We start from the raw sequence: 24,751 nt of genomic DNA, 5'->3' as shown, positions 1-24,751 counted from the left end.
AGTCAGCAGGCAGAACACAGATCAGCTATTGAAAGCAGGGATTGTGAGGACAATTGGACTTGAGGACAGGCATGAGATAAGGTTCTGAGCATTGGCTGTGAACAATTTGAGAAGCTAAGAGAGGAAAGTGCTGAAATGCTAGTTTGCTGAGCTCTGGCTGAAAGGGATTCTTGGGTTGGGAAATGTAGAGACCCAGACAGCCTAGAGGTTATGAGGGGGACAAGGGGAGAGCAATTTTATGAGTGTGCTACAGTGGGAGAGGGGAAGGTAGAAGGTTATATATCAGAGGGAGGAAGCTCCAAGTTAAAGGTTAGGATTCATGATCAAGTCCACTGTCATGTCAATGACATGAGGCAAGTCTCCCTGCCTTTCACTCATGCTGCCCTCAGCTCTAGATCAGAAGGGACTCATGCCCCTTCTGCTTTCCCATCCCTCCTTCTATCCTTGGGATCCCATCTCCTCCTCTAATGCTACTTCATTTCTAAGGACTCCTGTTCTTATAGCCAGGGCTCCAAACAACCCTCGTCCTGTCTTACTTGGTGTGCCTGATCCCGGGTAGAATGTAAGTGGTGCCCAGACTGACTCTTCCAGAAATTAAGCACTCAGTGAAAAGCACAGATGTGGACTCAAGGACAGGGCTTGGCTGCAGGTGTCCATCTCTGGGATGGCAACACCCCAACAAGTGCCACAAAATTATTCTGGCCATATAGCTCACCTCTCTCTGCCAATGCTCATTTCCTAGGAAAACCTGTACTTCTCAGCATCTTCTGACTGCTGACAATACTCTCCTTGAGTCAGTTCTCCCTACCTTTGAAGCCCATCTTCCACACCCCTTCTCTGAAGGCTTTGCTGACATCTCCAATGGGATGGGAGCCCTCTCCCCATCAGTTCCAAGGGACTAGATGTATACCTCCTTCCTGGCTCCTATCCCACTCTGCTTACAGAACATAAATAATTCTAGTCCAGGGCCTGGGCCCCAAGAGTTCACAAAATTAGTGATGCAGGTTCCTGAGCTCTTTATATAAGCTCAAAAAGCCTAAAAGAAACTAACACATTTGCAGACCTTGCACATTTAGCAATGATAAGGCTGAGCAGGCTAACTCAAGTCTCTGCTTTGGACTGGAATTATACAGTATGGGAACGGTGGTTATCTGCTGCTGATAAGATGCTGTGCCAGGCAGGGAAATACACTTCTGATTACTTAAAAAAGTAGGGTTGGGAAGAGGAACAAACTAATTATTGAATAATACATGCATTTGATTTAATTGTCAAATCTTTTAAGACATGAGGACTTCAGGGATGAAGAAGTATACCTTGGCCATGAATGAACCTGACTGATGCCATCTACTAAATTATAATCTCTTTGAGGCTAGAGACTGAGTCTTACTCATCTTTGTGTCTTCAGGAATGAGCACAGTGCCTGGTACCTGGGGAGAAGGGGCTGGTAATTGTTGAAGAAAACTGAGTAGAAAATGAAGATGGTTCCTGGCCCTATAAAGTGAGAATGTTTTCTTCACCAGCTGAAAATAAATAAACAGGCCATGAAAATCCACTGGAGCTCAGGTGCTCTGCAAGGGGGCATTTTGTACACGATAGGCACCCAGCAAGGTAGGCTGTGACGAGAGAGAAGGGGGCCATCCTGGTGGATTTCTCCCACTGGTGTCATAGGCCCTCCTCCCTTGGTCAGGTACAGCTTCCCCAGCTGCCTGAAAGAGGCATTCACAACTGCCATCTCCCCACCCCAGCTGCTTTGTAATTAATCAAATGTCATTTCCATATGAAATAGCAACTTTACTTTAATTACACTTCCATAAGTTGGTCTTGGTGCTGTGATTAGAGCTCCCATCCTCTGTTCACTGGGAAGCCCATGAGTAACCTAGAGTTGGAAGAGGCAGCCTGGGGAGCTGCAGCTGGGAGTCTTGAAGGGCACCTTGCTTACCAGAATAGTGGTGACAACCAGGGTGGTGTTGAAGAGGTTGTTGGACATGTTAGAGGTGTAGATGTGGTGGTCCATGCTGAGGCCATCTGCCACATGCCACTGGCCAATCTGAGGAGACAAAGGAGAAAGGATTGGGAAGAAATTGGGGAAGGAGGAGGCTGTGGAACTGAGCTGCTGAAGTCCTGCAGGTCTTCAGGGTTGGAAGGAGCTGAGAGGCCAGTCCCCTGTGCTGCATGTACGCCATAGAAGCATGTACGCTATGAAGCCAAGGGGCTAACCTGGGGAAGAGGTACTGTTACATGGGATTGAGGGGTCAGAGAAGGGTGAGGAGACCTGTGAGAGCAAGGGAAGAATGGCGTAAAGACTTAGGACAAGCAGAAGAGAAAATGGAAAAATGAATCAGGAATGGTATGGAGTTCAGGGAAGTTCTCTGGCACAATAGGGAATGGAACATGTGGATTCACAGTATCTTGAGGCAGGAATGAGCCTCAAAGCTCTTTTGCTTCTTCCTGCCTTTAATAATTCTGATTATCTAAATAAGAATTGGAATGGTATACTGGAGAGAACCAGCATAACTTAGGCATTTAATAAATGTTTGCTGAATAGGTCAATGAATGAATGAACCAGAAGAAGGACAAGCTAGGTTCTAGTTCTGTTGACTCACTTGCTAGCATTGAGAATGTAGGCCAGTCACTTAACTCTTTCTGAGTCTCAGTTTTTCTGCCTATAATAGAGATGGCAATGCCTACCCTGTCTTCTTAGGGTACATGAAAGCATTGACATGTCGCTTTGATATTATGTTATTTAGGCCAGACCCAGAATCATGGATCTCGACTGTATGACCTCAAGAAAAGTTATTGAACCTCTCTGAACATGCTTCCTTTATCCAGTGTCTTAACTCCTATGGAAAAAAAATCCACAACTTAGTTCTCTAATCTAGAAAGTCACCAAGACCTAAACTCAATTGCACTGGGATTTTCCACATTTTCTCCCCCAGTGGAACCCTCCTTATAAATGTGTGTGTGTGTGTGTGTGTGTGTGTTACCAATGTATTTCTACTAGCTGGAGCCTCTGGCAAATCATTTCTGATGCTGAGTGTTTGATCTGGGCAGCCAGGAGAGATAGCTGGTAGCTGGGTGGAAACCCAATGAAATGCACACATCTGCCTTGCCAGGCATTCCCAGGCACTAACAGCAGCTTTCTTGGAAACTCTCACAAGTTCAATGGGTGCCATGTGGCTCTAGTCTCCAGAGCTGGGCTCTGAGTTCCTCTTGTGGAAGCTACAACATCAATAAAGACATGTCTCACCCTTGGCTCCCACCTCTACCCCAAGGGATCAGTGGTTAGTGAGCGGGAATCATCTCCCTGATGTCAGAGTTTGGAGCTTGAAGAGGAGAGGACCAGGCTAGGACCACCCTGGATCATCACTGGGGACTTTGCTATAGGCCCTCAGTTTTAGGCAGGAGCCAGATGGTGTCCATAGGTGATACGTTCAAGCCTTTGTGAGCATGCTACCTAGAGAAAGGTGGGTAGCTTTCTCCACCTCTGCAAGGCCTGATTGGTCCTGTACACAGTCATGGGCACTTCTACTTTATAGTGTCTTATGCATATGTGCACAGGAAGCCTCATTTTATAGATAAAGAAGCTGACACCAAACTAAAAGAACCCACCTAAGTTTTCTGAGGTCACCTTGTCCATCAGGTGGGAGGCTTAGGCTTTAACTCCTATGCTCTTGATCCCAGGTGACTCTTCCCAAGGAAGCCTTCATGGCCACCCTGTTTGGCTCTGTCAATGTTCTATAGCATGTTTTTGTTTATATGTCTATCTCCCACAAGCCAGCCTGGGCTGGCCTATTTATGCTAGCACCCAGCACCTTGCTCAAGGACTGGTACTTGGAAGCAGGAGGAAGCCATCATTTCATATAGGCAGCATGTTACTGTCAGTGGGGCAGGGACAAATGCAGGCAAGCCTTCTTCTGGCTCTCTGAATTGCCTACTGTCCCTAAAAGGGACCAGTCAATTCATGTTATTGCCAAGCTTCCCCCTTCTCCTCTTTCTGCAGGGAAAAGGAGTGGGGAGGATGAGGGGTTGTTACTGTAGGCAGCTAGATATAAATAAAGGGAAAGAACAAAAGAAATCAGATATTATTAAGCATAATAAACTATGGAGCGTAAGTCTGCTTTTCTAGGAAGTTGCAGCCTTCATAGTCACCCCAGGGAACTGTAGCATTGTCCTGCCAAGAGGATCAGTGCTCCTTCCCTCCCTGTGTAGGGAGAAAGAACCAGCTTTCTAATTTTCCAAAGGTGCAACTGGTCCATCCCCTGAGACCACGAGGGGAGTTAAGCACATGTGCAATAGAAGTCACAATGGCAACCATAGAGGCCTGCCAGTCTTGCCTGTGGAAAGGATCAGATTGGATAAGAGACACAACCCCAGAAGATCTAGGGAACAGATTGGTTAGGGGGGAGGGTCCAGCCAGGCCCAGGAAAACTGAGGAAGCTAATTGATTAGTTTGAGGGAGTACCTGGTCCATCCCAACTCCAAGATAATATAACCTGAGCTTAACAAACACAAAACCCCCTTTCCTCTCCTGCCTGGTAACACACATTCTCCGTTTGTTTGCACATTTTCACCATAGCAGCCATGTGTCACTAGCAGACTATGCAGGCCTGAGAATAGACTAAGCTAGCTGGATCCAGACAGAGACATGAACTGAGCTTCAGCATGGCACAGAAGACACAGAACTTTTGGACCTCGGACTTTGTGTTGGGCTTGATGAAGGCAAGATTGGACTTTTTTCACGGTGGAACAGTTGGAAATGGGACATTGGCACCCCAGAGGCACTCCTTTGATTTTGCATCTGGAGCCACAAATAAATCTTATTTCCAGACTTCATCATCCCTTTTAAGTCCCCCAAAATGCTTTTTTCATGACACTGCAATGACCCCACTTCCACCAGCAACAGGATGAGCTGCTAGATTTTCAAGTGAAAGGAGAAAGAATAACAGTAGTTACTGGGCACCTCTCATGCTAGATGTGTCTGAGTTCAATCATCTCTGAATTCTCCCACCCACCCTGTAGAATACTTTATTTTATTTATGAGGAAACTGAGTTCACAGAGGTTTAATGGCTTGTCTAAGTTCACCTAGTTAGTAGGTATGGCCCAGGTTTGCACCTAGAGCTGTCAGACTCCTAAATCCAATGTCTTCCTGTCTCTGTTGCTTTCTCATGGGTAGGGGCATGGACATGCCCCCCCTTGTGAACAGGCCTAGATAAGCAGAGAAAGCAAAAAGGGGCCTCAGCCATCCAACAAGAAACCTGGACACAGAGGTTTGTTCTCCTGAGTTTTGACATTCCATGAAGGTGAAATGATTATTCTCACAGAGGCTCAGACTCCCTGTCTTCTAAATGGTCAGAATTGGCTCCTGATGGTCTCCTAGGGTGGGAAGGGCCAGATCTGGATAGAAGACATGAAGAACTATTGATCTGGATGTCAGCATTTGGTTATTTGGGGTAGGACTGAATTTCTTAGGGCTCCATTTATCATCCTAAATATGCATTTCACACTGACAGGGCCAGCAAGACCTCAGCCCCATACTAGCCCACTTTCCACGTCACTGTGTCCAGGGAACCCAGTCCTCACTAATTGTCTGCCCCAGCCCTGAACTAGCTGGTCTTACCTGAGCCACAAAATAGGTACCCACAGAAGCCAGGGATAAAATAATTTACTGAGAACTAGATCTGACAGCCTGAGCAATTCACCCACCCCCTACCTTTGAGAACATAGCAAAGAGGCTAATTAGCCTCTAAGCTCCAACCAGTAAATGGACCTCCCATCCATCCTTCCATTAGCCCCCAAGAAATGAACAAACTCATCAGATTCAACAAAGCTACTTGGCGGCTATTATCAATGCAAATTAATTGCTGAAAGGCAGTGGGAGGGAAAGTGAGAAACAGAGCCAGGAGCCCTGGGGCACAAGCTAATTGCCCCACCCACTGGGCACCTATCATGCCATGCACATGCCAGGGGTAAGCAGGAGACAAAGCTGTCATCACTGACATATGCAGTTCTGTCTCCAGCCAAATTCCTTTGCTTCTCCCCACTGATACCTGCCCCCCAAAACCTCTTGCAGGAACAGCTGTATTACAAGTCTCTTCCACATGTCCCCATGTGTGGTCTTGATTATTCACCAAGTAATGTCTTCTCTTGGCCCTCTCTCTGTACTTCCTGTCTTTCTCAACTTCTCTGCCTTTCTCTTCATTATCCAGGTGGCTCCAGGAGTTGCAGAGAAGGGAGGAGAGAGTATGGATTTGGATTACTATCGCTGCTAGACTATACAGCACTTTAATGCACATAAGAAAAAAGCTGACATGGCTATAAGAGTGTACATCTGAGAATGCAGAATACAGGCTGGATTTCAACCTCTACTTACCTTTGAACACTGTACAACTTGCATCATGAATGCAATGGCCCCAGACTTGGAGGACTTGGGTTTAACCTGTCTTTTCTCTCATGAGTTATTTGACTTTGGGTAAATTACTTTATCCCTATGAACTTTACTTTCCCTCATCTATGAAATGGGGCCTAAAATAGTAATTGTTACCTCATAGGGTCCTTAAGAAGATTAAATGAGATGATGAGATGGGGTATGTGCAAACTAGTAACTAGGTATGCATTGTCTGAGACAGAAGGTGGGATTTCTTCTGTGCCCTACAGAGGGCTTTGCATTGCAGAATGTAATTTGTTAGACAGATTAGGCCAGTTCCTGGACCCACAGATCAACATTAGAAATGCAAATTCTCGGGTCTTGTTTCAGACTGACTGGATCACAAACTCTAGGAGTAGGGCCCACCTAAGTGTGTTATAGAAAGTACTCTAGATGATCCTGATGCAGGATGGACTAGAGCAGAGCAAGAAGAGGAACTCAGACAATAAAACATGCTGAAAAGGAAAGTCAAGGGCTTAAAGATGAACAGTGATTGGGTGCCTGCCTGTGGTGAGCTAGAAAATGTTTAAAAGGTGGCTCTCCCCCACCACCTTGCCCCTGTGCAGCTGATCCTTCACAGAGAGCAGAGGCTCATGATAAGTGGTCACAGCCAATCCTTGCAGCTGACAGGCCTGGGTAAATCCCTCCCATTGATCTGCCAACAACAACCAAGCATCAACTACAAGAGGGGGGTATACTCAGCCCACAAAGAGGTATACTTCAAGTACCCAGATCAAAACTCCAGAAAAAGAGTTAAACAAAATGGAGATAAGCAATCTATCAGATGCAGAGTTCAGAACAATGGTCATAAGGATGCTCAAGGAACTTAGTGTGGACATCAACAGCATTAAACAGATCCAATCACAAACAAAGGAAACACTGATTGAAATACAGAACAATTAACAGGGAAACAACAGAATAGTGGATGAAGCCAAGAATCAAATCAATGATTGGGAACATAAGAAAGCAAAAAACAACCAATCAGAACAAGAAGAAGGAAAAAAAATCCTCCCAAGTGAGGATGGTGTAAGCAGCTTCTGGGACAACTTTAAGAGGTCCAACATTTACATCATAGGGGTGCCAGAAGGAGAAGAGAAAGAGCAAGAAATTGGAAATCTATTTAAAAAAATAATGAGAGAAAACCCCTAATTTGGTGAAGGAAATAGACATGCAAGTCCAGAAAGCACAGAGAGTTCCAGTTATGATGGATTCAAAGAGGCCCACTCCAAGACCCATCATAATTAAAATGCCAAAGGTTAGGACTCCTAGCCAAGATGGAGGTGTAGGTAGACACACTGTGCCTCCTTGCACAACCAAAAGAAGGACAACAACAAATTTAGAAACAAAAAACAACCAGAACTGACAGAAAATTAAATTCTATGGAAGTCCAACAACCAAAGAGTTAAAGAAGAAACATTCATCCGGACTGGTGGAGGGGCAGAGATGGGCAGCTGGGCAGAGAGGACTAGCCAAAATCAGCCTGATAACTGATTCCTTTGATCACCCACACATTCTCACTACTTCTAACTGTAAAATAGAGTCTGGGGACGTGGGGTATAGAAAGTGTGGTGATCCAGACTGCTTTCTGTAAGTACTTTTCCTATTAGATTCTTTAGGCTGGTAAGCTGGACTTGTCTACCACTTTCTTTGGCCTTTGGCTCCTTCAGCATTTGGGGCCACTTTGCATACACAGCCTGTATGGGACACAATGTGCACGATGACTTTTGATGAGCCACCATCAGCTATGAGAATGTAAAGACAACACTACTATTGTCTGTCTGGTGGGACTGCAGCTGGCCAGAGGTCAGGAGATTTGGCTTCAAGTTTTACCCTGCCACTTGTGTGGCCTTGGAAAGTCAATTTTGCTGCTTATGAGACAAGAGTAGGCCTCCTTCCCCTTCCCCTTATTGGGATGATCTAAGACACTCACATGTGACAATGTGTGAAGGCAAGTTCTTTTCATTCCAGACCCTTGTTCACTAAGACCATCTCAAGTTGGACAAACAATAACCAATGACACATTTTTTTTAACCTCAGATTCAAGTTCAAAGTTCAAGTTCTCATTAGGAAGGATGCATATAAAATGTTAGTGTCTCCTGGCGTACATAGAACTGATTTATACAGTTATGCAGTAAAACTATAGTTAGAGGCTGCAGGAATGAACTGAGACTGAGTTATAGTTTCAGAGTCTCTACGGCACAGGTGTCAAGGCCCACGGGCTGAATCCAGCCCTCCACCTTGTTTTATCTGGCCTGGCACCTTGTTTCTACCTGGCAGCAGTGCCGAGCTCTCGCTTAACTGTTAGGAGTAGTTACATTTATACAGTCCTAAAGTTACATTCAGCCCTTTGAAGGCAACTATGAGGCTGATGTGGCCCCCAGTGAAAATGAGTTTGACACCCCTGCTCTACAGTATCAGTGTAAACCTTGATACAAGACTAGCTAAAAGTGCTTGTAATATAAGCTTCCATGATGATCCCTCCTGGCAGGAAGGAATAAAATGTTTATTGAATTTAAATGCAGTATCTCCATTCATAAAAGTTTAGTTTACATGGGAGATTGGGTCATGAGTAATGCCCCAACTCAATGTCTGAGGGGGTGATTTGAGGAACAAAGGGATTTGCTGATGTTGGTTAAAGGCTTTATTCTCTTAGTCAAAATATTCTCTTAACACAAAATTTGTGCTTGCATGCAGAAAATTGTGGATCAAAGGACAAAGACTTTGGCAAATGCCAAAGGTGAAAGATAAGAAGCAAGCCCAGGGACAGCTGGGAAGACTCTTCATCACATGAATTCTACCTGGGCTTGTTAAGCCTTCAGCTCAGTTGGTCTAAGGCGGTGTTTTGTTCAACTGTGATTGCAACCTATTAATGGGTTATGAAATCAGTTTAGTGGGTCAAGACCTGAATTTTAAAAGTGAAATATATGCTAAGAATAGATCAGAGTGCAGTACACATAGCAGGGCAACTACTGTTTCATAAGGTTTGGGTTCAGTTAGGCATAGGTTGGTATTTATGTGTGTCTTGGATTGTACCTAAATACAAGTAATACTCAAAAAGTATGAAAGTGCCTGACATAAGGATGTGAATTCCTTACCTGTTTACTACTCTATAATGAGACCCTACCAGAGTACCTTGAACATACTGATGTTCAATAAATACATTTTGGCATCAACAACACCTAGTTACATACCTTTAGTGTTGTAACTAAAGGACTAGCTATAAGAAAATTATACAGGCTAATACTTTTGAACATGTATATATGTGTCAGATACTGGACTAAATGCCTTACATTTGTTATCTCATTTAATCTTCCCAACCACACTGTAAGGAGGTATTGCTATCATCCCTTGCTTATAGATTAGAAAACTGAGGCTTGGAAAGATTCATTTTCTTGCCCAAAGTTCCATAGTTAATGCAACTTCAAACACTGGCAGGTCCACTATGTACACTGCCCCCAAGATAGTAATTTTACTGGACTATGGATATGTAGTTAAACACTTAGTAAACACTTGAATTGTGATTGTTTATCCACTGGCATTTGCTGTTAAGTGACCCTGCTTTAGAGTCCCTATTCTTGAAGTCAACCTTTGCTTTTCCTTGCCTTCAATCGACTTAGTATACAGTAAAGGATATTCAATTAAATCTTGAGGAAAAGGATAGTGGGTTACAACAGAAAAACTGAAACATCGGGAGTTCTAGCTTCTGGGCCTGGCTCTGCCATCAACCAGGTCTGGTCTCTGAGTCCTAGAGCGGACTCCTCAGGCTCCCCTTCAACTGAGGATGCTCAGTCATCCATCAGGCATCACCCAGAATGTCACCTTCCCAACCTTTCTGCTTCAGTCAAGTCCCCCATCACAGGGACTCATGCATAGTGGCTGGAACTTCCCAGCTGCACCATTCATCATACCTGTAGTCAAATAATTACTCAGGTGATTGTTTCAAGCCAATCCCCCACACTGGACAATACATTCCAGTAGTGAGGAGATTGTCTTGCTCCCCATCACATCCCCAATGCCAATAATGGCATCAGTGCTTATTTAGTGATGGCATTAACAAATCCCTCTGTGGGCCTCAGGCTCTCAGGACAGTACCTGAGTGCTCCATAAATACCTGCTGAATTGATTATGAAATTGTTTTAGGAAAGTCACTTCTTTTTAGTCTTCAGTTATCTTACCTATAAAAAAAAAGATATAGTCTATCCCCTTCCAGCTCAAACATAAATTCCTGAAAATGCTGGGTATATTTATAACGTGGCATAATTTTCAAAGTGTTTTAGAGCAGAGACTGGGAGAAATAGGCCTGAGGGGAGCAACATAAAGGGACCTCAGACAGGTGCCTATAGGGATAGGTAAGGGGGCACTGAAAGCATGGCTCTGTGGATGTGGAGTGAAAGCCAGTGGCCACCCACTGGAGAGATGCACCTACCATGAAACAGCTGTCTCTGAGCCCTGTGACCAGTGCCTCCCTTTTTTCCACTAGTGCTTGGTCTTGGAGCTGACAATGTGTTGGGTTAATGGAGAAGTAAACCTAAAGGTGTTAACACTTCATAGTCTTTTCAGTTGCACACACACATTTACAAAGGTGTAATAGTTTCCATGCAAAGGAAGAGGGTGCTCTTCTACTCAGACCACACCTGAAATTCTGCACATTGCTCCAGGCACCACTCTCTAAGTGGAGCATCAACAAACTGGAGTGTGTTCCAAGGATATTGACCAGGAAGATAAAGAGATTGAAATTACATCACAGAAGGAAAAGGTAAAGGCAGCCATGGGAAGAATGGAATAGATACATGGACCTGAGAAACAGAACTGAGGACCAAAAGCAAAAAGCTTAAGAAGGAAAGAATTTTGCCCAATAGATAGAAAAACTTCCAACAATGAGAGGTTCCCAAAATGGAATATACTATCCCGATAGGCAGTGAGTTCCCCGACACTGGGGGCATTCAAGAACTTCATGAACAAGCATTGATAAACATGCAAGCATTCAAGCAGAACACTTGTCTAGGGAATCATTATTATTCCTTTCAGTCCTGGGAGTGTAGAATTTAGATTCTACTTTGACCTCAGGGGAACCAAAAGCAAGGCTAGGGCTTTGGGGGCAGATGAGGTCCTTAGGCTTTGTGAGAAAATGAGAATAAGATATAGGGTAGTGAATACAGAGAGAAAAGGCCACTATGGGAAAACTGCAGCTACTCCTACATTTGCTGATTTTTGGTCTTGGCTCTCCTGGCTGAGACTCACTATGGCTAGTTGTCATTACTCACAGTAGTTCTGTTCTAGAACATTGCCACAAACAGTGAATTAGGAAACATTGACCCATTGCTCCTAAAGGGAAAACAGGGGTCGATTCCTATGGAGCTCTGATCACAACACTTTCATCAATCAATCAAAATATCACCTCATTTAATGTGCTTCTGTTTACATACACCTTATTCAGTGTATAGTGTTGATGATTCATTAATATTGAACACCAGCACTATAGCTCATGCTTGAATGCTGCTTTCCTAATAGTTATATTTTTTCTGTAAGGCATATAACAGCTCTCTTGCACTTAGAAACACTAGCCAGAACTTCAGCTCTAAGTTTGGGGGTCATTTCAAACAGCAAAACCATTAAGAGAAAGCAAAAAATAAAAAAACAAAAAAAATACAAAAGCCGTGACACCAAATAAGCCATGAAAAAGAAACTTGTTGACAGAATGAAAGCTGAGATGAGAAAGCAGAACATTACTTTGTTTCACCTTGGCTAACTTCTGCCAACCTTCCACCTTGAGTTGGCTTTTGCCAACTCAAATTTTCCCTGCTCTGTGCAAGTTTAAGAAAGTGCCACAGTATTGATTTGGAGTTACACAGAGATATTAGTGAGCAGATGAATTTGCAAACATGGAATCTACACGTAAGGAGGATCAACTGCACGGTATGCATGAATGTTTGGCTTTCATCGAGACGTATCCGAACTTCCATCCTGAATTGCCAACCTCCAGGATGTGAAGTGGAATTGTGTCTAACCTTCACCACACACCTTGCCGAAGAGAACACACCTGCAATGGCTGTCTTCAGGACCTCTAGCAGCAGACCTGGAGCTCTGTTCTCCCCAGGCAACTCTGACCAAATGTGAAGCCCCCAGATGATGCCCTCAGGTATTTCAGAGGCCCTCCAGCAAGCTCAGGCTTTCAGAAGTTCAAGTTCCCTAAGTGGGGCAGTGAAGATACCCAGATCACCTTTCTTTTTGGACAGAATTACTGATTTTAATAGTTTCTTTTACTTATCCCAACTCCCCCTTTTTTTCTTGTTTGGTCAAAAATCTCACAGACTCTCTTCTGAACATTTTGTGGGAGTGATCAAGCTGGTGGGTGGGTACGTAGCAGGTCTAAGCATAGAAGACTCAGCTACGCACCACTCCCTCACCTCCCAGAGGACAGATGCTATTGTCCACGGGCTGCTGTGGATACTTTACCAGAGAGCTCAGGCCTGCTTGGGAATCCTCATCTTACCAGGTAACTACTGTCAATGAGGATGCAGTCGGGGCACAGAGAGCGCCTGGCTTCATTTGTTACACTCCCCAGGTAGAGGAGTATCTTGGGAAAGCAGTTGTACTAATGATGCAATCAGGCTCTGAGCAGCAGATGCCAATGTAACCGAAGGTCCTAATGAAGCCTCTGGGCTTCATGGAGTCGGACATGCGTCCCTCAGGTCAGTGGAATGCTGAAGAGCTGGACGACGTGCGTGGCTGTGCTTTCAGGAAGAGCTGAGAATGGCCCTCCACTGCCCCTAGATGCACGCAGGCTTGCAGGTGGGAGACAGGGTGTAGATAGCGTCATTGTGCTGCAGCATACCAGGGAGTTTTTAATTTCAGGGTATCAGCACCCTCATCTGAGCAATGCCATGTCAGGTAGGCCCTAGGTGGGCTGTAGACTGTCCCAGGAGCAGCCATGCCTACTGGTTCTCGACTTCACACCAACACAGAATCGCTGCAGGGTGAAAATGGTGATACTGCCATGCTTGGGAGTGGAGGAGGGGCAGAGGTGAGGACTAAAGGACAAAAGAGGTAGGGGAGGGCCCTGGGGATGCCACCCCCAGGAAGCACAGAGGGACTGGCTGGCAGAGCTGATGTCCAGCAGGCATGGCTGGCATGGGCCAGCCTTGCAGGCCTGCAGCAAGAGCACTGGGAGTAGATGACTCAACCCCTCTTTGTATTTCTCTCTGTCCTGAACCCACAGACTCCAGGCATATGACATATAAAGACAGAAATATATAAGCAGACATGTCCATGAGGCATGACACAACTACAAGTTGTACAATAGAACAGAATGCTCAAGTACATCTACAAACAGAATTTCATTGTCTTCTCACAATAATTTTATGGTGCACATAAGCAGATATTCTGACAACCATCCCATTTTTACTGAAGAAGCAATTGAGGAATAGAATGTTAAGAGCTGTGAGAGCTGGTCCTTAGCCCCAAGTCTTTCCACATCCCCACAGTGCCTGCCTCTGTGCACAGCCCCTCTCACCTCCCTGGATTTTCCTCTCCCCACACCTCTGGCCTGTGTCCTTCTCCACATCTCATCAGAACTGCCTGGTGAAGGCTGCTGCAGGAGACTAGATGAGTAGCTCAGCCTGTTCCAGCTCTCCCAGGCATGAGCTGGCTGAAGAAGCATGAAAAGGAGTCACTAAGGACTGGCAAACTTCTCCAAGCTAAGCTCAGGCAGGTTGCATTGGGCATATTACAAGAAATATATTTAAAAAGCAGCACTTAGAAACCCTGCTCCTCTGCCCAAAACAGCCCTCCATTGAAAATGTCAGTAGCTATCATTTATTTGCAGGCTAACGTGAGAATAAGTTTCTATAGTCAGCAAATTGTCCATAGAGGCTGATAAGCAGGAAGACCTGGTGCTTTGGGAGAACCAGACATGTGTGGGCCAGGGAGGCAGGGGAAGAGAAAGCCCTCAGATGACACTCTTCCAGAGTCAGCTCATCTGGCCCTTGGCTGTCATCCTGGGGTAGCCAGGTGTGCAGACACTCTAACATCATAGACTTTTAATTAACCAGAGGAGCATTGCTCTTAGAGAAAGGAAGGAAAGTGTTAAGGGAGAAATGAATTGACGATGTGAGGGGCCTTCCACTTGAATTTTCAAATTCCACTTGTCAGTGGGAAGGCTTGTTGTGTGAAATCTCCTGTGGACAAACTGGGGAGCTGTGGCTTTAGAGAACTCTCATGACAAAGTCCTAGGTTCCCAGTGCTCCAGTGACCTGCTGGATGTGAGTTTGTTTGAGCCAGAAAGCTGGTCCAGTGTATGTCCTGCACACTCCAGGTCCTAGCCCCCCAGTCACTGTGCACCCTTTCTCCAGGCTCCTATGGGGACACCTCCTGCTGTGGGGGATGCTGGGTCTGTGCTCAAGGAACCCCCAGCCCTGGAAGCGATGCCTAGGAGAATGCTTCAGTAGAGGCAGGCACAAGGGGCATGTAAATGGAGCATCTGAAGGCTTGCTGAGAGAGGGCTCTGTGAGCCAAGTTTCAGAGATGGGATAAGGAATAGCCAAAAGAGAAACAGGGGTACCCATGGAGACCTGGTCACTGGGATGCAGGCCTGGGGTGTGAGAGCACCTGGTGCATCCCAGGTTGACACACTGTTTCCTGTCGCTGGGGCACAGCATGGAAGTGGACTCACAGGCAGGTCTGGCCCTGGCAGGAGTGGCAGGCTTGCTGCGGAGCTAGCTGCCATTTTACCCTGAGTGCAAAGAGCGGTCACTGTGGGGTTGTAAGCCCAGGAGGGGTGCACTCCCATCCCCTTCTTTGGTGGGAAAGTTGGACTAGATGACCTTTCAGGTCTCCTTCATCTCTAAGAATTTACAATATTCTATGAAATGTCAACTATTTAAAATTTTATGATGATTCCCCTTTATCAGCTCCTCAATTAAAAAAAATAAATAAATAAGTGACTTCTCGGTAACCTTCAAAGCAGCTCCCAAATAACCCATCTCTTTCTCCCCTCCCTGTACTCAAGAAGCTGCTGCCTCCGAATTTCCTCATTAAAGGCAAAGTCACTCCAATGGTTCTCAGGGGAAATAGCCACCACGCAGCTTGCCCAGCCTGCCCAGTCTTGTCAGGTCTGTCCCCTGACCTGGGCCATGACATTTGAAGCTCCTGATTTCTAGCAGCCATCCCCCTCCCTAATGCTCTGAGTCAGGCCTTGCAAAAGCAGCTTCAAAGAATCTGCATATTTACAGGAAACTCCTCCCTCAAATTGAAAATGTATTATACAAACTAAGAAAAGAATCCCAAATGCATTTAAAAAACAAAACAAAAAACAAACCTATGGATAAATGTAACCAAGGAGGTAAAAGACCTGTACTTGGAAAATTTCAACCTTTTCAAAAAACTGGAAATACAAATAAATGGAAGCATATACCAACATGTGAGTAGGGTGAATTAACATAATTAAAAGCAATTTATAGATTCAATGCAATTCCTATCAAAACACCAAGGATGTTTTTCACAGAACTAAATGACCCAAAAATTTATATGGAAACAAAAATTAGCCTCAATAGTCACAGCAATCTGGAAGAAGAAAAACAAACTTAGAGGTATTATGCTACCCGACATCAAATTATAATACAAGCCCACAGTAATCAAAACAGCCTGGTACTGGCATAAAACCAGACATAGATCAATGGAACAGAACAGAGACCCCAGAAATCAACCTACGCCTATATGGTCAATTAATATATGACAAAGGAGGCAAGAACATACAACAGGGTAACAAAGTCTACTCAATAAATGGTATTGGGAAAATTGAAGATACATGCAAAAACTGAAACCAGACTACCTACCTTCTTACACCATATAGAAGAATAAACTCAAAATGAATTAAAGACTTAAATGTAAGACTTGAAACCATTAAGCTCTTAGAAGAAAACACAGGTAATAAAGCCTCTGACATTTCTCTTAGCAATATTTTTTCTGATATATCTCCTTGGACAAGGGAAACAAAAGATAAAATAAACAAATGGGGCTAACGTCAAACTAAAACATTTATGCACAACAAAGGAAACTATCAACAAAATTAAAAGACAACCTACTGGATAGAAAAAGATATTCACCAATGAGACATGCAATAAAGGGTTAATATCCAAAATTTATAAAGAATTCATACAATTCATCAACAAAATACCAAAAAATCCAATTTTAAGAAGTTGGTAAAGGACCTGAATAGACAAACCTCCAAAGAGGACACACAGATGGCCAGAAAACCTATGAAAAAAATGTTCAGTGTCACTGATAATCAGAAAAATATAAATTAAAACCACAATGTTATCACCTCACATCTGTCAGAATGGCTGTCATTAATAAAGCAACAAACAACAAGTTCCCCTTTTCGGGAACCCTTGTGCACTGCTGGTGGGATTATAAATTGGTGCAATCATTATAGGAAACAGTATGGAGTGTCTTCAAAAAGTTAAAAATGGAACTACTTTATGACCCAGCAATTCACTTCTGGGTATATACCCAAATAAACCCCAAACACTACCTGGGAATAAAATATGCACCCCTATGTTCATTGCAGGATAATTTATAATAGCCAAGTTGTAGATGCAACTGAAGTGCCCAGCAACAGACAAGTGAATATAAAAGATATAGTGTGTGTAAATATATACATATATATGTATAATGAACTATTACTCAGCCATTAAAAAGAATAAAATCTTACATATGGGACATCATGGATGGACCTAGAGAGTAGTATGGTGAGTAACATAAGTCAGTTAGAGAAAGACAAATACCGTATGTTTTCAGTTACATGTGGAATCTAAAGAGCAAAATAAATAAACAAAATACAAACAGACTCATAGACACAGAGAACACAGTGATGACTGCCAGAGGGGAGGGTAGTTGGGGGCTGAGTGAAACAGGTGAAGAAATTAAGAAGTACAGCTCGGTAGTCACAAAATACAGCACAGGGGATATAGTCAATAATATTGTCATAATTATGTATGATGCCAGGTGGGTACTTTAAATACTGAGGGGACCACATCGTAAAGTATATGACTGTTTAACCATTGTGCTATGCACCTCAAACTAATACAAAATAATATTGAATGTCAACTATAATTGAGAATAAAATTTTAAAAGAAAAACACGTGTCTGACAGTTGCAGCCATGGCACTTGCAGTGCAGCATCCTGCACACCAACTTGTCTGAGCCTTGGCAGCTTTTCCCATGAGCATAGATGGGACCTGAGCTGTCACAGAGGCTCAGAACAAGAGGGATGGGGAGAGGGACTTCTCTGGAAAGAGCATCTGGAGTCTCTGGAAAGACACCTCTTCACTGCTCTCCAATGTTGCAGGCAGGCTATGGCAGCACAATATCTAACTGACAAAGTGTTTTAGGGTTTTTCTGTCATTGTTGTTTTCTTTTGAAGTGGGGGAAGATGTGTGGAGGGGGAACAGGAGGGCATCCCATTAGGAGGTCTGCTAAAATTACTATCAATGTCACAGAAGATGCTTCCTGGACCTTGCAGCTGCAGAGGACCATGCTAAGAAAGGCAGCTGCCTATGTGCGGCTCAGAAGTGCTGCCAGAGCATGCCCTGCTACCACGACACAGCCCAGGCCTCCTTGGCAAGGGGCCAGCATGCCTGCAGGAAGGCTCTGGTGATGATGTAGGAGAGAGTATAGACAGGCAACCTGTCCACCCAGCCACTGGCAGTATGAGCAGGAACCTCAGGACATTGGAGCCAGTTCCCTGAAACCTCTAGAGGACACTGGATTCTTGAGTTCTTGGTTTACAAGGGTGACTCACAAAAACCATCTCTTCTATCCTCTGTCTCTGCTTAGAATGACACTCAAGTCATTCCAGAAAACTAGCTCCTTGGAAAGCGGAGTTATCAGCTTTGGAAAATGAGATATGGCTATATTCATAATGCTTTGTACTTGCCACTTGGCTAGCTCTGCCAATCTCTCTGTCTCTATAGGAACAGAGTTTAAATGGATCAGAGTTCCAAGGAACAGGAGACTCAGGGCTGGTTTCTATGAAAAGTTCCTGTGAAAATAATCCTGGGTATTTGTGAAGGGAAGCAAGTGGAAAAATTAATTGACTCCAAGGCCCAGAGTTTAGAATGAATAAAAATTTTGGAGACTAATTCCAGGAAGCAAGCTAATGTGGTTAATAGAAATGTAGTGTTTGGGGTGAGGAAAGTGATGGTCCCCCAGTGCCCTCAGCTCTGTGCCATTTAGCTCCATCCAGAGTGTGGTCCCCAATGAAGGTATAGACCTAGACAAACAAAAAGCATTAGTGGTAAGAGATTTCGAGGCCGTGTTGCATTGGGAATAGCTATGGGAGAAAAACATCCAAAGGCCAAACAAGCTGAGCACTGTTGGCTGCAAGTGTTGCTTTCCCACAAGTTTAGGAGCTCTTGGAGATACTGTGGCTCATTTATGTTGCTTTCCTGGCCTTTGACAGGAGTAGGGACTCCAAATTTTTATGCTAAATTTTAGAAATGAATGAAGGAAGAAGAAATGAAGTGAAATCAAACTATTTTCAAATATTTAAGGAGCTAGTTTAAAAAAAACCCAAAGCAGAGTATTCCGGTTGCTTCATCAGGTAGTATTAGGAGGCAGATTTTGACCCAGATTTTGCCTGGAAGGCTTTGGAATGTGTCTCTTGGGAGGTGGTGCATTCCCCAGCCCAGGGCATGCTCTGGGAGAGGCAAGTGGCTATTTCTCTCAGGGACGCTGTGGAGAGCATTGTGTTGGAAGATTAGGCCTTGAAGGTCTCCAACAGCATGTACTAGGGCCATGCTTTAGAGTGCAGAGACCGTGGGCTTTGGAGACAGCCAGATCCAGACTCAGTTCTCAAGTCTGTAACTAACTAGGTATATTAATGTGAACATATTACCATTACTTTCTGTTTCAGTTTCTCTTTCTTTCTTTCTTTCTTTCTTTCTTTCTTTCTTTCTTTCTTTCTTTCTTTCTTTCTTTCTTTCTTTCTTTCTTTCTTTCTTTTCTTTTTTACCTACAAGATGGAGAGAATGGCTTTTAGGTGTGGTTGATAAAAAGATGAAATATTTTAATACATATACCCATCACTCTGCACAGTGCAACATGTAGCAGATACTCAATAAATGTTAGCTATTATTAGTATGTGAGTAGAGCCTATTTTCTATCTGATCACGATCATAGGTAAGCAGAAGAGAGTGACATGCAAATCTAGTTTCAGTAATTTTTGGGTTTAGCCAGGCCAAATGTTGAAAGGCTATCATCTTCACTGTGTGGATAAAGACAACTGAGTTACCGTCATTGTGATATACAGTGAGCCAGTGAAAAAGTTGACATCTACATCTTTAGCTAAGGATGCCAGACCCCCATTCTTGAGCTTTCCCTCTCCCTAAGGATTAATTACAGCCTGTTAAACCATTTCAGATGCTCAGATGAAAGATGTGCTCATCTTATTACAGCCCTAACAAAGTTGCTTAGGGGCTGCTCAAAATTTCTGATCTTTAGACCAAATTAAATGAAGGAAATAAAGGGCCCTCTAATACTGTGCTTCTTTTTTTTCTTGCCTCTTTCAACTATGATTTCACCAAATTCAGGAAGGAAAATTATACTATTTCAATACCACCCAGAATGTCTTCTGGGGGATGAGGAGGGAGAAAATGGGGTGGAAATGGGAGATCTCACACAGGCAAAAACCAGAGGATGGAGCTAGAGAAACTAGAAACAATACTACTGACCTCTAACCCATGAGAGAAACCAACTGGGAGATGATTCAGGCTAAGAACTGTCACTTCTAGGACAGTGTAGGGAACGTCTTTCCCAAACAGGCTTCGGTGGAAGCTCCACAGAGTCCCAAATGGAAAATTCTCTCCAAAGAGAATCAAAACAGTAATTTTTAAAATGGTATAAAATAACCCTGAATTCTGAAAGACTATTTTTAAAATTGTAATAATCTCTTAATCATCCACCAGCAGGGAATATGGCATTTGGTTCAGACATTTTACCAATTATAACCCACTGTGTCCCTGCATGGTGCTTTCTAAATAATCAAAATTAGCTCTTAATAGTCAGTAGTCCAGACAGGAAGGAAAAAAAGCAAAACCAGATCCAAATGGGAAAATACCAATACTAGAAAAGCCCAGCCCAGCAGGCCATTGGCAGTCATGAGCCCTCCTGGCCTGCAGGAGGTAGCAGCAAAGCAAGGGAACTGAGTAAAATGTTTGGATGTGGGATCTTAGCAATTCTAGGAAAATGAGGAAAGGCCAAGAGTGGGAGACACAGAACATGGGTTTTGGAGTTGGACAAACCCGAGCAAGAATTCCAGCTCTGCCCAAAGCCCTTGCTAGCAGTTTCCTTGGGCCATGCTCCTTCCCTTCCCTGAGCCTGTTTCCTCGTATGTGAAATGGGGGTTTAGACACTCTGAAGAGATGTTCTCCAGATCAGATGTGATCTGTGCAAAGTGACCATGTGGTGACCGGTACACAACCAGTACTCAAGGAATGTCATTCCCCTGCTCCTGGTAACTCTTCCTTCCCCTGCCAGGATCATCTTGGATATAGGAGATGGACTATCAGAGCAGACAGTGGCATTCTGCCCACCCCGGAAGAGAAGCACAAATAATCATCACTCCTCAACCCATTTCTTCAACCCATGATTGACAGGGGAAGGACACATGTCAGGAGGCAGAGACTGTTTACCAGGTTGGGCATGGGGAGCCATGTTGTGAAGCTCCAGCCAGGTCCATGTACATCATGCAGAGTTCCCATTGGCACTTACAGCTGCTGAGCTAGACAGGAAAGCAGCAGGACAGTCACCAGATTTGTCGAAGAAAACTTGGTCATAAAGAGGATTATTGTGAACCAATTTATAAGTCCAATCAGGAGTGTGACCCTTCATGCATTGGAGGTCAAAAGCACCACCATCTCTAAAGGCCACTTAGCAGCAGATCCCATCCGGTGTTAGCTCAGAGGGATGGGTGGAATACAGTGAGGTCAGGAAGGAATTCTCTGCAGAGAGGCTGCAGTTCACTCACATCTTCTACCAGGGCAGTGTCCATCAAAGTGTGATCTATGGACCACCTGCACTATAATCTTCTGTCTGGGTGGAAGCTAAGAATATGCAGATTCTTGGAATGCATCCAGTTTTATTAACTCAGAATTGTGGGGAATGTGCACTTAAGACAAACACCACTGGTCACTCCTGTGCAAACCTAGGTTTGAGCAGCCCTGCCCTATGCCAACAATGTGTGGGGCTGAAGAAGGAGGAGCAGTGGCTGGTGGCTGCTGCTGGTGTTTCTTGATGACATAATTCTTGGTCAGGAAGCTGAGAGAAGTCAGCCCCAGGGGCAGCTGCTGGAGCAGCAGTTATGGTGAAGCGGCACTTTGAGCTTAATCAGCTGTGGTTCAAGTGGAGGGCGGGATCAGGGTCACTGGCCACCTCCACTACCACAGGTGTGGCTTGATGGAAGGGGTGTAAGAAGGGGCTCTTCCCAGTAACACTCAGAAAGCTGGCTGTGGGCCAGAAGGAGCTTTTCAAAGCCTTAGATTTGGCTTCCCACAGATTGGGTCTGGTGTTTGGTGTGAACATGATGTTTTCCTAACTATTGCTTCTCTGCCATGACTCTCTCCACATACTCATTTCTTTACCTTGTTTTATTTTTTGCTGTAACACTAATCACTAATGACATTATATTGCATTTGAACATGTTTGTCTATTGTCTGTCCCTAGAATGATTTTCACAAAAGCAGACATGTGGCGCATTTTTCAACCTGTGCCTAGAAGAGAGCCTAGCAGACAGGCAGCAAGGCACTCAACAGACATTTATTGAAAGAATGAGTGAGAATTCATTACTTCACATCTTCCAAGTATATTGTAGCTCAGGGAAAAGTCTGTCTGATAATTTCCCTACAGGCTGACTGCTTCATTTGTTGAGGGAAGGGTGAGCCTGAGGGCATGATTTGAGTTTAATAAGCCCCAAGTTTCACTTAATTTTTTTGTCAGTCTCACCCCCAAACTGAGCTCTCTGTCAATGTAGGACTATGTCTTTTTTAGCTGTGGCTCTCCCATACCAGGTGCAGTGCCTGACATGTGGCACAGGCTCAATAAATGATTGTCAGGTGAAGGAAGTGACCCCTCAGTGAGATTCTCCCTAGTGTGAGGCCGCTGCTGAATCCTGGCTCATGAAAAAGCTTCCCAGTGGTTGGGAAGCAGCGGTTGTCATTGCACAAGGTCACATCTCTCTGGCCCGGAGCTGGTGCCAGGACTCAGGGCTCTTCTCTCTCCATCTGGGTCCTTTTACATCTGTGGTCCAAGACAGCTGACCTGGTCTTGTCGACCAGTGCAATCCATGCCTTCCTAGAAGGATCTCAGCTGGGTCTGGGAGCCTCTCGGATAGATGTGGGAATAGAGTGCCAGGATGTAGATGTCCCTGGAGTCCCCTGAGTTGTGGGACTACACTGGTGCCAGAGCCCTGCCCTGCCCTGACAGGCTCCCCAGTCAGACTCCTGGCAGGTAGAGTCTAGCAATCTGTACTTTAACCAAATTACCAAGGTAATTTTAATGCATGATTTATCATAATGGTTAAGAACCTGGGCTTCAGAGTTAGAAGTATTTGGGTTCAAAACGAGTGGCCATTACTAATTGTTCAAGGCCAAATATGTCAATCTCCTCAGTTTCTCCACTTATAAAATATGGGTTAATAAAAAGTACCAACTTTATAGGGTTATATAAGAAAATACATATGACACAGGTAGTGTGGTGTATGGCCCATGGTGAAAACTTAATAGATAAAAACTGCCATTATGATTATAGCGACAAAGATGATGAAGATGATGAATCTCAGTGACCTCCTGGAAAGGCAGTCCTGCCACACTAGGGTCCCTTGTCTAATGACTGGGACAGCCAGGAAGCTCTTCAATGTCTGCCTCCTGCTGTCATTAGTGTGTCACTTTCTACCTCTCAGGCTTTTCTTAAGGTTGGAGAAGGGCTAGGCTAAGAGTAGAGTTGATTATCAGGGTGATAGGAGGTTGGGAAACCTTCAGAGAAACACTTGGAGTGGCTGTCAGAATCCTTGTTTCTTCTGATGTAATAGAATTACAGAAAAGGAGAAGGTAGATGGAGGAGAATAAGGAGGAGAGTATGGAGTTGAAAGAAGCTACAAAGTACAAAGCACCCCTAAGCTGACAGGAGAAGACAGGAAGCAGGCAGGAGAGAAGGGACATAATTGCCACGATGGGGGTAGGCTGAGTGTGGGTTAGTCAGAGAGGAGCTGACAGGAGAGAACGGGCCATCCATTCCAACTCAAGAACTTCCTCAGCCCCCCACAGACCAGGTCTGATATGTGTCTGACCAGCAAACAACCTAGAGTCTAACACTTGTTCCAGGGTTAGGGCCAGATTCAGGGAGTAGAATAATCCAAAATAGTGGGCATGGCTTGGGAATTCCTTCTTCGCATGATAGCCCCTTGCCCCCTTTTCCCCACAGCAAAGTGTGGCTGTGTCCTTCTTGGTATTTTGCTGGGGCTGCAGTTCCTCCACCCACACTGGCTGCAGCGGGTGGCAGCAAGGGGGAAGCCAGCACATGCTGGAGTCTTGCATGGGACACAGCTACTGTTCTTGGGGATAGCTGAAAGAGGAGGCCACCCTGAGTGCAGAGGAGAAATGGACAAGGGCATAGAGATAGGCAGAGAGGAGGTCTGCCACTAGGGCATCAGAGCCAGGCTTACCTGTCGAAAACCATTCCTTGTGAACTGCAAGATTTTCAAGGCATAGTTGGACCTCTGGCCTTTGCTGTTGAATTCAATGTGGCCAGTGAGACCTTCCAATTCTACCTGTCCAAGAGAGAGTGAGTTACAGCACCAAATAGGGCCATGTTCTAGTTGTCCCAAGCAAGCATTCTACACATGCTGTGTAAGGAGGTCTAAGTATTATGTCCAAGACAGGGGACACCATCAAGGTCCATGCTTCTGTCCACCTCTCAGCCATATGCTCTTGAGACTACTGTGATGTATCCTCAACTGAGTCCAAATTGGCTGGGGCTGGAGGAGAAGAAGGATGCCCTACACCTCATGCCTTCACAGCTGCTGCATAAAACAACTCAACAAGGTGCTAGCTTGAGCTCAGACTCCCCTGATCCCCTCTTCTATGCTCTAGGTTGTTAATAGCTTTTATCTTATTTGGGCAGCTGCTAACCCATCCCAAGACTGCAAGAAGTCAGGATGACCTGACTTAAATGCAAAATCCAAGCCACTCTGCTCCAGGCTTCTTTAAAAGGTGATGTCTTCTTAGTGGGCTGAGGCACATCCATCCCACTGGGTGACATGTGGCTGAGAGAAT

General features: G+C 44.6%; 1 protein-coding gene across 1 annotated transcript in view; it reads right to left on the bottom strand.

Annotated features, from left to right (window-relative positions):
- The window catches only part of GRIK4 (glutamate ionotropic receptor kainate type subunit 4), a 508,786-nt gene that overhangs the window by 73,009 nt on the left and 411,026 nt on the right, over positions 1-24,751 (bottom strand). The window contains exons 11-12 of the mRNA XM_045860306.1: positions 24,142-24,246; positions 1,940-2,047 (exon numbers count right to left, since the gene is read on the bottom strand). Of these exons, the coding sequence (XP_045716262.1) occupies positions 1,940-2,047; positions 24,142-24,246 (213 nt within the window). The remainder of the gene's footprint in view (positions 1-1,939; positions 2,048-24,141; positions 24,247-24,751) is intronic.

Source organism: Phyllostomus hastatus, unplaced genomic scaffold (assembly GCF_019186645.2).
Source record: "Phyllostomus hastatus isolate PE091 unplaced genomic scaffold, TTU_PhHast_1.1 phas_scaffold_193, whole genome shotgun sequence".
In the NCBI taxonomy this organism is placed as follows: Eukaryota; Metazoa; Chordata; class Mammalia; order Chiroptera; family Phyllostomidae; genus Phyllostomus; species Phyllostomus hastatus.
This window is presented reverse-complemented; position numbering and strand designations above follow the sequence as displayed.